The sequence below is a fragment of the Antennarius striatus genome, chromosome 17 (assembly GCF_040054535.1).
Source record: "Antennarius striatus isolate MH-2024 chromosome 17, ASM4005453v1, whole genome shotgun sequence".
In the NCBI taxonomy this organism is placed as follows: Eukaryota; Metazoa; Chordata; class Actinopteri; order Lophiiformes; family Antennariidae; genus Antennarius; species Antennarius striatus.
This window is the reverse complement of record NC_090792.1, coordinates 2,038,020-2,049,198: the sequence shown is the minus strand read 5'-3', so window position 1 is coordinate 2,049,198 and position 11,179 is coordinate 2,038,020. Positions and strand designations below refer to the sequence as shown.

The window sequence follows — 11,179 nt, the reverse complement described above, 5'->3', positions numbered from 1 at the left end:
TATGCGAGCACAGAAAACACATTCTGTTACAGATAATGTAGCTGCTAGCAGAAACTCAGCAGTCATACATGCAAATATGAAGGAAACTGACTGCAGTTTAGTGTTTGCTTCCCATTTGATATGCAAAACCCAGAGAAGCAGAAGTCAGCAGTGTTTTACTTCAATTCTCAGTCCTATTTAGAGCTGCTTCTCAGCTTACAGCAGTTTGTGATACACTTCAAAACTGACATGCATCCGTGCAGAACCTTGATGCTAAAATGGGGGAAACGTGCTTGAATAAGGTGCATAAAGAAAAAGTACGGTGGGACCTTGCTGCTCTTTTCCGCTTTAAATGTAAGTCAAAAACATATCCTTCTCAAAAACACTAGATCTATTCTAATAGTATGTAGTGTCTCACTATAACTTAGTAAACATGGCTGTCAGCTTTTGCTTGATGAACCATTTACCATAACCACTGTGACTTTCTTTTTTGTAATTACCAGATATTGTCATGTTAAAAAATTATAATTGTATTTTTCACATGTAGTTTAAAATTCAAATTGCATGCATGTTGGCATGATTATTCATCTGAAATGCGATTCAGATAAATTTAGAAATCACGAGTTGATAGACGGGTGGGGTACACATTATGATAATGTGAATATTAAAGAAGAAGAAGGAGAACAAGAAGAACAAGAAACATACTTTTATTATCCCTTTAGGGAAATTATATTTCTGATCCCCAGTAAATAGTTAATCCGCTACTGTCCGGCTCTAGGAGAGGCATTCAATAATATATTTTGCACCCCATATGTTTTTCAAGCTGAATTGCATCTATTGTGAAGCAAAGTTGCATCTGACTTTATGTGGTCGTGACAAAGGTATAAAATTGCTGGCACTTGTTCCAAGTATACAGGAAATGGCTAAACTTGTAACATTCCCCCACATTATGAATAAAATCCTTCATATTTTCAAGCAATTAAATCGTGCAAATACATGAACGTATTATCAAAGGATGATACATATTTAGTGCGTAAAGGGTGACATGATGGCTGTCGTGGTCGACTTTAGGAATAAACTAGTCAGCAGGTGGCGCTGTGGAGCCATAATGTAGCAGTTGAGCTACTGGAACACCCGAAGAAGAAAACGAGGTCGGAAAGGAGTAGAAGAAGAGCCGCACATGACTCGAGCTTTGAAGAAGCGAAATGGCGGTGGTGGTGCGGAACTTACAAGATCAACTGGAAAAAGCAAAAGAAGGCCTGAAAAATGTGGACGATAGCATTCGCAAATTAACAGGACGGGATCCCAATGACTCCAGGTAAACGCGCCGAGTGGCCATTGAGGTTTTTTTTTAGCGACGAGGAAACCTACTTCCGAACATTCAAATGTAGTTCTACCGTTTGGACGAGTCGATTAGCTAGCTAGCGTTCACACAGCAGCACGTGCCGGGACTGTTTTCAGCTAGCTGTATTTTTAGAAACCAACATCGATCCACATGCTAATCTAGCAGCAAGCTTCATAGGAAATAAAGATGGAATTCAGAATTACGTTAAACTTTGAAAAATGCATCGTGAGCATTGCATGCTAACGTTCGTTAGGCCCTGCAGGCGTCGTCCGGGCGCTAGCACGGTGCAAGTATTACCGAGAAGCATTGCTGTTGATTATGCAGCCGAAATCAAACCGGTGCTCTTAAATAAAACGTTTGGGGTCATAATGATGAATGATTATTTATTTTGCATTGCTGACGCCGTTTCTTTTGTTGACAGACCTGGTCAAATCCGTCGACTGGGCGGCCCCATGGCAGGCCCCGGTGGAGGTAGAGGCAGAGGGATGAACCTGCTCAGGTAACGCGTCATCTCCGTCTTCATTTGAAATGGTGCAGAATTTAAATTGGCCGAGAAAATAAAAGCTAAATCAACACAACGCCAGATGATAATTCGTAATAAAGATGGTTGCAAGAAGTGGAGTTGGAATGAGTTCAAGTAATAAATGTTTAAATGTAGCTGATGTACATTTTAAAGTGTATCATAAACAACAAATAACAGTAACTATGAAATGGAATCATCAGCCCTCTCAAAAGCAGTTCAGACTAAACATGTACCTTCAACTGAAGCAAGGATTTGCTTTGCTATTGATTAGTTTTTGCAGGATGGTCATTGACAATTTTGACATGGTTTGGTTTGAAATTGTAGGCCCCTTATTCATAAATTTGTTGTTTTTATTTTGTTTGGAAAATTTCCCCACTGTGATAAAGGAGTATCTCATCTTGTAAATATCTCTTAAGTTTAAGTAGAAATGAAGTCTGTTGGTTCTCAGAGGTGCAGTAGAGTGGAGAACCCCTCTTTGGGGGAGTAGGCGTCTGCTACATCATTTCTTGCCTGTTTATCAGTTGATTTCAAAACTCCACAAAAGAACTACTCAACATCTTGACTAATGTGACCACCATTAACTTATTTAAACTTATTTCAACGACCACATTGATCTTCCCTGGCGCTCCCAACAACCATCGTAGAGGAGCCAGATGGGTCTCGACTATGTGCGTTAGAATATGACTAAAATGATCACACCTACCAAAGGTTACAGGCTTAGACAAGACCAACCACCACCAGAACTGAAGAAGCCTCTTAAATGAGAGGTGGATTGTTTTCAAGAAACTTTCCTAAAGTCTAGTGGATTGATTTAAACAATTTGGATAGAAATGAAGAGATAGTACATCTAGCCAAACATAAGCAGAACTGATATTTATCGAAGTGCTAACAGTTGACTGTCTTTTTTCAGGCGTAGTCTCTTAGACATCGGAAGCAGCGGCCCCCCTGCCAAGCAGAGGGACATTGAGGGAGCCCTGTTGAGGTGAGATGTGGGGGGGTTTTTGTTATTGATTTGTGCTGAAGTGATTCATGCTGTTTAATGTAAAAGATTTCATGTTGTACTTTTTTGTACTGTTGTGTTCACACCCCAAACAAAGATGGAATCACTCAACAGATGCTAGGCTGCTGTTTCTCAGCTGTTCAGGCTGTGATAGCATTAGCTTCCAGGCTGTAAAGTGTGTCTGTTTTTTGTTTGTGTGCAGGCTTGCAGGGGACCAGAGGGCCAGGAGAGACTCGCGTCACGACAGCGACGCTGAGGATGATGACGATGTCAAAAAAGTGAGGATGATGTTCATTTCTTTGAAGACGTGTTAGTTACATCGTTCAAACATTTTCCAGAGAACCTCTTCTTGTAACTTTGCAGTAATTTTCACGTGTTGTCACTGATTTTAATGCGCTTCCTCTACGTCTCTCAGCCAGCGTTGCAGTCGTCTGTAGTAGCTACCTCCAAAGAGAGAACACGCCGAGACCTGATTCAAGATCAGACTATGGATGAGAAAGGCAAACAGAGGTAGGTCAACATGATGCACAGGCCTGCTGTTTATTGATTATCTGACTGATAGATTGATTAAGATGTGAACTAGAGGAGCCCAGAAATATTTAACGTTAAGTTCTGGGTCCATGTTCGTCTCTGTACAGCTGAAAATCTGGTTTGTTTCCTTGATCAGGAATCGGCGCATGTTCGGCCTGTTGATGGGGACCCTTCAGAAATTCAAACAGGAGTCAAACGTCTCTACAGAGAAGGTGAGGAGATGGGTTCCAGTTACTGTCAGTCTGTCGTCTTTCATCAGCATGTGAATCATTGCTTAACCCTATCCCTGTCCATCTTCTGCTTTTTGCACCTAAAGCAAAAGAGACGTGTGGAGATTGAGCACAAACTCGAGATTCAGGCTGAGAACGAGAGAAAGAAAGTGGAGACTGAAAAGAGGGAGCTGTTTGAAGAGAGGAGAGCCAAACAGACTGAGCTCCGACTGCTGGAGCAGAAAGTGGAATTAGCTCAGCTGGTAAGAAATCAGATGTTTGAACAGCAACAGTTACAGAAAACTGAAACGAACAGGGTTGCACAAGTGAATGGAAATATTCAAGTTTTCATTATTGACAAGATTGACGTAGTTTTTCTTTTTTTTTCTTTTTTTTAATTACTGTACATTAGGTCACTTGATACTTCAAATATTCCTTCAGATGCAGTGTTTTTCAGAGTAAAGATTGTGATTGAAAATACGAACAGAGGTTGTATGAGAAAATGCAACATAAAATATTGATAGTATAATAATAATAAATTATATAAACAATTATAATATTTAACATATATCTAACTTAACTATATTATGTATAATATATATTATATATATTTTATATTATATATTTAGAAACATATATATAATCAAAAGTATGTAAATGTTCAAATCAGACATATTTGATTAATGTAGTTGTAGATTAGATTGTTAGATTGTTTTAATGCACACATAACAAACCTCACTAGTTGAATGTTTTTACCCATGTTATTTTCATACAGTTTTTGGCATGTGGGTATTTTTGGCATACAGACTATTTTATGCTGTAAATAAGGTTAAATTAGTCACTAGTTGATAAAGGTAGCAGCAACCGGTTTGTATAGCACTAGAATCGTGTTTTCAGGGGACGCCTGAGCAAACCAGGCATCTGAACTGATTTCTATCAGAAGAAATCTGACTGTTGTATTCGTTGGTTAATGTGTAAATGTTTGTGATAATTATTATCAAATTTGAGTTCTCTTTCCTCCATTTACAGCAAGAGGAGTGGACCAGCCATAATAATCTTCTGGTGAAATACATCCGTACTAAAACCAAGCCTCACATCTTCTACCTGCCTGGGAAAATGTGTTCCGCCTCACAGAAACTCCTCGAGGAGTCCACCCAGAAACTAAACGGTCAGTAGGAGTCCTCTTTAAATCTGATTGGCCGGGTTACGTGTGTGTGTTCTGTCTAACGTGAGGACGTCTGGTCCTGTCCTGTGGACAGCTGTGTTTCAGGAGAGGTGCGAGGCGTTCGCCGAACACCTCAACAAGATGGAGACACGCCCCCGGCGACAGCCGAACCGCGATCAGGATGCCAACACGGCAGCGAGAGGAGCGGACCACCAGGCGGAGGGTAAGACCGTAGGCCAGGTAGTCAAGGTGACAGGTATCCAGGGGATGGCAGAGATGGAAGAGGAGGAGGAGGAAGACGAGGAGGAGGAGGAGAGGGAGAACGTGCGAGATAGGAAGGCATCAGAGAAGGAGGGGATGGAGGAAGGGGAGAAGGAGGAGGTGAAGGAGGCTGAGGAAGAGGGGATGGAGCTCCTAGAGGAGGTGGGCGAGGTGAGGAAGGAGGAAGAGGAGGGAGCGAAGGGCAGAGAGGACAGCGGAGACGAGGGGGAGAAGGAGGCCAGTTCAGAGTCGGATAAGATGGAGGTGGAGAGCGGGCAGGAGCAGAAGGATGTCAGTCAGGGTGAGGAGGGGGAGGCAGACAGCGAGCAGGGGGGGCCCACAGACCTCCAAGAGAGAACCCAGGAGTCCATCGAAGTCGCCGCACCCAATCAGGAAGAGCCAGCAACCAATCAGCTCAGCCACGACGCTGGAGACCCAGCAGGTCCACCAGCTAAGCTCCAGGGGTCGGAGGCGGCCCCCGTGGAGCCGAAAGAGGAGTCGGTCGCACCCGGCCCAGAGAGCCAGGACCCCGCTGTCCAGACCCAGACTGGGGGGGTCAAACAAGAGAACGGAGAATCACAGAAACCGCAAGATTCCCAGAATGCCCCCATCATCATCACCCCCACCCCCGATAAAGAGGAGGAGGTCAGCGAGAGGGGGAGGACGAAGGAGAAAGAGCCCAAAAAGCGCCGCAGTCACAGCAACAGCTCCTCCTCTTCGTCCTCCGGCTCCTCCTCCAGCGGGAGCTCGTCCTCCTCCTCCGGATCCAGCCGCTCCTCTTCGTCGTCGTCCTCGACTTCCTCGTCTTCGTCCAACAGCAGCAGCCAAAGCCGAGACGGCGGCAAACGCAAGAGGAGACCGTCAGATAGGGGGAGGAAAAAGGAAGAGAGGAGTCACCGCAAGAGAGGAGGGAGTAGCGGAGGAGGAGGAGGGAGGGACTCGAAGGGATCGAGGAGGAGGAGCGAGGAAGGGAGGGGCAGGTCGTCAAGGAGCGATAGGGAGCATAAAGATAGAGACAGGAAGGACAAGAGACGCTGATCCGGTCCGACGACCGCCATACGGCGACTCTGGCGAACAGGAAGTGACCGAGGAGAGCCGTTAACGTAAAGAAACGCGACGATAGAAGAGTTTTTAAACTAGCCTTTGCTTTTCAAACATCACATAAAGGCCCGTTGGTGGCTTGATGCTGGAGGGTTTTCATCCTTCGTGTAGGAAAATACAAGATTTTATTTCCCCCAAATTTTGTTGTCATGTCCTGCCAAATGAAATGTGGGCTTGATGGGTTTTTTTGTCTGAACTCAGACTAGTCAGGCGCCGTACTGAACGCCCATCCTTTTAGTGATTTTTTTGTTTCGATAGTGATTGTTTCCTTGCTACAGTGACATCAGATGGTTATCGGTGGTTGCAGTAACAGTTTAAAATACACTAGTTGTTTCCAGGTTTATGTGACGACAATGTCGATGCTAATTCCCACCATTTCACTGAAGTCAGGACCTTGTATCTTCATCACCTTGGGTTATATGTGTGATCTGCTCTTCTGGGTTTGGAAATCTTTTTGTATCGACAAATTGCTTCAAATTAAAAGTGAAGTATTCGTGTAAATGTTGTTGTGTTGTTTTTTTAATCCTAAACCTGAGAACTATTCTTTAGTAGTCAAGACAAAATTCCCAGAAGAGTCCTGGAGACTTGTGGGTCTTTATCTCTTATTTCTGAGTGGCATTTTCTTACCAAATATTGAAAGTTGTAAACAGGAAATACTTGAAGCAGTAACACAACTACTTTAAACTGCGTTGGAAGCCAAATCAAAATACCTGGATTAAGAGGCCTCATTCTAAAAGAGAAACAGCTATTGTTTGGAAATGAGAAATCCTGTTTTATGGGTGAGATATTTTTTGATAATATTCTATGCAATTTTCTGTCAAACTTGTAACTCCCTACTTGTTCACCTCCACCTCTCAGACCTACTGAAATACATCCAAAACTTGCTTTGCCAACAAAACAGTCACATGAGACCCTTTTAACAGTTCCTAAGCATCTATTCACAAGTTGGTGAGACTGCTCTTTGCAGCGTTGTGATGTGTGGAACCCCATCAAACGTGAGATGTGGTCACTGAGATTCACCTTTAGAGGGACGTGAATGCCTTAAATATCCTGGTAAGTGATCTGTGGAGAGATTCTCCCCTGATCTAAAGCTGTGACATCAGAACTAAAGTAGAATCATGATCATCTGTTGGGCCTTAAACATTAGATGACAAACACAAACGTCCACAGTAGCGTGTACGGGTAGGAATCATTTTAATAGACAAACCTGAGATATGACTGGGATACTCAATAGTGCAGCTAACCCCCCCCCCCCCCCCCAATGGTCGTGTCTTCACTGATGCTCATCAGCAGGCTACAATTGTCCTTCACTTGTCCATAGGTTTTTCTTGTCCTTTGTGTTGTTCCGAGTGTCGCATCAGTAAGACAACCCCACCCCCAAAAAAAACAACTTGATATGACTCCAGTCAGCCTTGTGTTGATGGGGGCTGGTCTGCCAGGTCATTCTGCTCAAAGTACCTGCAAGACAAAGGAGAGGAAATAAAATGACTGAATGTACAAGTTAAACATTTAGATGGTAACATGTTTGTGTGTGTGTGTGTGTGTGTGTGTGTGTGTGTGTGTGTGTGTGTGTGTACAGATATATAGACAGACAAACTGATAGATACCTAGCAACAAGACAGATGACCAGGTTCAAGGCAGGAAGCTTCTCATCCTCCAGACTCTCCTGTGGGATGATGGGAACAGAGCAGACAGTAATTCAGCTTCAGCAAATCCATTCCCAGTGTCTAATATAGTACAGTATTCCGTACTATAAGGTGAACCTAAAAGCCTTTAATTTTCTCTAAAACCGACCGTGCGCCTTATATATACAGAAAACATTCAAATAGGCCATTCCTTGAAGGTGCGCCTTATAGTCTAGTGCGCCTTATCGTGCGGTAAATACAGTATTTACATTATTTTGTTGCATAATATATCAAATCAGAAAACCGGAGTTAAGCTATTTTTCTGACTCCTCCAGTCTCAAAATGATTCGACCCCTGAAACACGAGTGTCTGGGGTTTTTCGTCTAGACTTTTTTTGTCCTTCCCCTCATCAGTATAACATCAGCTGGTTCAGGTCCAACTGATGGCTGTGAGCGGGCGTCTCATCTCCAAGGTCTCACACAAGGAACATCTCATGGTGATCAAAAAGCTCTCTCAAGACCTTTGTGACCTTATTGTTGCCAAACACACTGATGGAACGGGTTACAGAAGGATTCAACAGTACGGCTCGGTGTTTTAATAGCATCAACACTGCATTTCGCACGGGTGGTCATTTTTAGACTACTACTCAGTGAAAGAAGCATTGTGTGTTCTACCTGGAGCTATTGTTGCTATCACAAACAAATGATGATTGCTGCATCCTGCCAATAGACCTAATATACAATGGAAACTGACCTTGCTTTGAAATGCTTCATGTCACAAAGTCAGCCTGAGCAGTCTAGTTTCTACACACTAAAATAAATGAACTAATCTCCAGGTTTAATAAATTCATTGTTTCTGACAATGATTTACCAGGATGCACTGGTGTGAAGACACGGTCGACACACTCTGGTCGTTAGTAGCAGGAGTGAACAAAACTGCACTAAAGTGGATCACAAAGTGACTCCTACCAGCGTGCTGCGGAGCTGAGCACACCTCCTGGCCAGCTGCCTGATGGAGGAGTGGGCTTCAGGCAGGAGCGGCTTCTCCAGACATGCCAACAGAGAATACAACCAGCAACCCTACGACAAGCAAACACAGTTACAAGCTCATCGAGATCTTTACAGACAGGATATATAAGAAATATAAAAAACAAAGCAATGAATTAGAAGATAAGTCCAAACTATAGGCAGATTTTCTCCAGTTTATCGTGATTTTATCTTTTACTGGAAGATGGCAAACGACGTGCCAGGATGCTGACATCCTGTTTGTGTCCAACACCATGTCGATTGTGTTGTTTCCACACAACCTGAAGGCACTTTAGAAGAATAAATCGAAAAACTTCAACAAAACTCACCAGCTGAGAAACAAACTCATGTTCCTCAAACCAGTTGATGAGAATCTCCAGAACCGTAAGAACTGTGGACTGTTGAGAGACAAAAACATGTGATGCTCAGACTGGTGACCTGGTTCAGAGCTGGACTCCAATAAAGATGTTTATTTACCTGGTTCAGTCTGCTCACTATGCTCAGGAAGGGAGGAAATCCCACCTGCACGCAGAGACGTGTGATAACACTGATTGTAATTGTCTTGAAATATTATAAAAACATGTCAAATTACAAACACTACTTGTATGAGACCAACCAGCTGACGGGTAAATAATAATAATTCAACAAATACGATATATATTCCTGCTTATCATCACACTTCAAAACACACCCTTCTGTAATCAAGCACTGGCTCAGCTTCAGCTTCCGACTGGCAGGAAGACCTGCCCGGATAAACCATCTCTCCTAGACAAAATCTCTTCCAGCCGTCCTCATCATTTATCTTTGGCTGGAACACACACAGACACACACATTTTTTTTCATAGTTAACTAAAGTTAAATCTCTTAGTTTGCTTCTTGTCTTGTATACATCTTTAAATTTCCAGTGATCTGCATGTGAATCTGTTCACATTGCACTGCTACACAACAAAGCCCCTCTGGGGATCATAATCCATCCATTCTGTACCAAATAATAACAACTCCTCACCATCATCACGTTGTCATCCAGCGTCTGACTTCTCCAGTGTTTTCTGTTCTTTGCGATGCTCTGAAAGCAAAATGCAAAACTTACTGTTTGCTTGTGGAAACAGATTACATCACTCAGTCACTCTGCTAAAAGTGTCAATGCAGAACTAAACAGGAAAAACTTGATCCTGTAAAAGTGATTAAACATCCCCAACATTAACGCTGAAGAGTTTTTGCTTTTCAAGGATTTAGATTTAGAATTCAAGTTTCAAATCGGTACTCGTTTGATAAACAATGAATTTGAAGATTCTGTTTTAGATTTTTGTTGGTTGTAATATAAATGTACTTTGAATTAAATAAAGGTTTTATGGAATACATTTAAAAATGACTATTATTGCTGTACCTGTCTGACATCTGAGAAGTTACTGGCTTGCTGCTGCTGCCAGCTGACACTGGGGCAGAACCCTTCTGGAGCAGCATGGCAGCCTGCCACCTGAAACACAGTAGACACACACAACTCTCCCGTAACTATGGAAACACACTAAATTCTTTCAATTACCCCCAATTTTATACAAAATATCTATGCTTTCTGTAAACATCCTGTCAAAACGTAAATGAGTGAAGCAGCATCATAGCACTAATACAGTCTCAATAATGTTGGACTCCTTCAATATCATTCCTCAAGAGTGATATCAAGTATGTGTAAAGCAGATATTGTTAAAATATTGTGTCGACCTCCATAGACTGACGTCATAGAGTACTATAACAAGCATCCAGATACAGGTGTGGTTTTATAATGGAAACACATTTACTTTTACTCACAGAGGCATTCACTGTTTGCTTTTTCTTGAGTTTCTTGGGATCGATCTGAGCGACCACCACCTCCGGACATTGGGACGCCTCCAGCCTGATGGGGAGGAAACGCACGACTCACAGGAGCGCTTTAACACAAACCAGGAGCCCTGATCACTGGCATAATATATAGCTCAGGACTGCCCTGGAACGACTCACGCAATCCCTGTGACTCCAAACGAACAACAGCAGCTGTTTAATTCAAACTCACTGGACTTGACGGAGGTATTCCCGAGGGTTTCTTGGTGGTCCGTTCAAGTCCAGGTCTTCAGCGGTGTCTTGGAAGTCAACGGGCAGCTGCCTCGGCATCAATTCCTCCACGTCCGACTTCATTATGAGCTAAATTACAAAAAACTAATTATAAAAACACTCAAATGTTTTAAATAATAAGGAATCACAGAAAATTCACAAACAAATCATCCCCCACCGATCAAAACAATCCGTTTTTTCTAGACGTGGTGAAACAACTCACAACCTAGGTCGCCATCTTGGTTGGCGCGAGTTGATGACGTAGTATTTGTGCGCCGCGTTAGTTGCCATGGTAATGACTACAGTACTTCAAAAGGAAGGGCGAAGTCC

General features: G+C 42.9%; 2 protein-coding genes across 3 annotated transcripts; one reads left to right on the top strand and one right to left on the bottom strand.

Moving 5' to 3' along the window:
- The first annotated feature begins 1,137 nt into the window (after nt 1-1,137).
- On the top strand, nt 1,138-6,609 carry pnn (pinin, desmosome associated protein). The gene is made up of 9 exons (XM_068339498.1): nt 1,138-1,297; nt 1,746-1,823; nt 2,758-2,829; nt 3,050-3,125; nt 3,263-3,357; nt 3,515-3,590; nt 3,695-3,850; nt 4,617-4,755; nt 4,847-6,609. The coding sequence occupies exons 1-9, from the start codon at nt 1,185-1,187 to the stop codon at nt 6,049-6,051; spliced, it is 2,010 nt and encodes a 669-aa protein (XP_068195599.1). The 5' UTR covers nt 1,138-1,184; the 3' UTR covers nt 6,052-6,609.
- A 773-nt stretch (nt 6,610-7,382) lies between these two features.
- Nucleotides 7,383-11,108, bottom strand: gemin2 (gem (nuclear organelle) associated protein 2). 2 transcript variants are annotated; one of them, XM_068338992.1, is made up of 11 exons: nt 11,028-11,108; nt 10,812-10,939; nt 10,571-10,655; nt 10,152-10,241; nt 9,771-9,830; nt 9,456-9,572; nt 9,242-9,286; nt 9,094-9,162; nt 8,708-8,818; nt 7,722-7,780; nt 7,383-7,572 (listed from the first exon to the last, which is right to left on the bottom strand). In XM_068338992.1, the coding sequence occupies exons 2-11, from the start codon at nt 10,931-10,933 to the stop codon at nt 7,521-7,523; spliced, it is 810 nt and encodes a 269-aa protein (XP_068195093.1). In that variant the 5' UTR covers nt 10,934-10,939; nt 11,028-11,108; the 3' UTR covers nt 7,383-7,520. The 2 variants fall into 2 exon arrangements, with proteins under 2 accessions (XP_068195093.1, XP_068195094.1); XM_068338993.1 differs by lacking the exon at nt 9,456-9,572.
- Nucleotides 11,109-11,179: the final 71 nt, after the last annotated feature.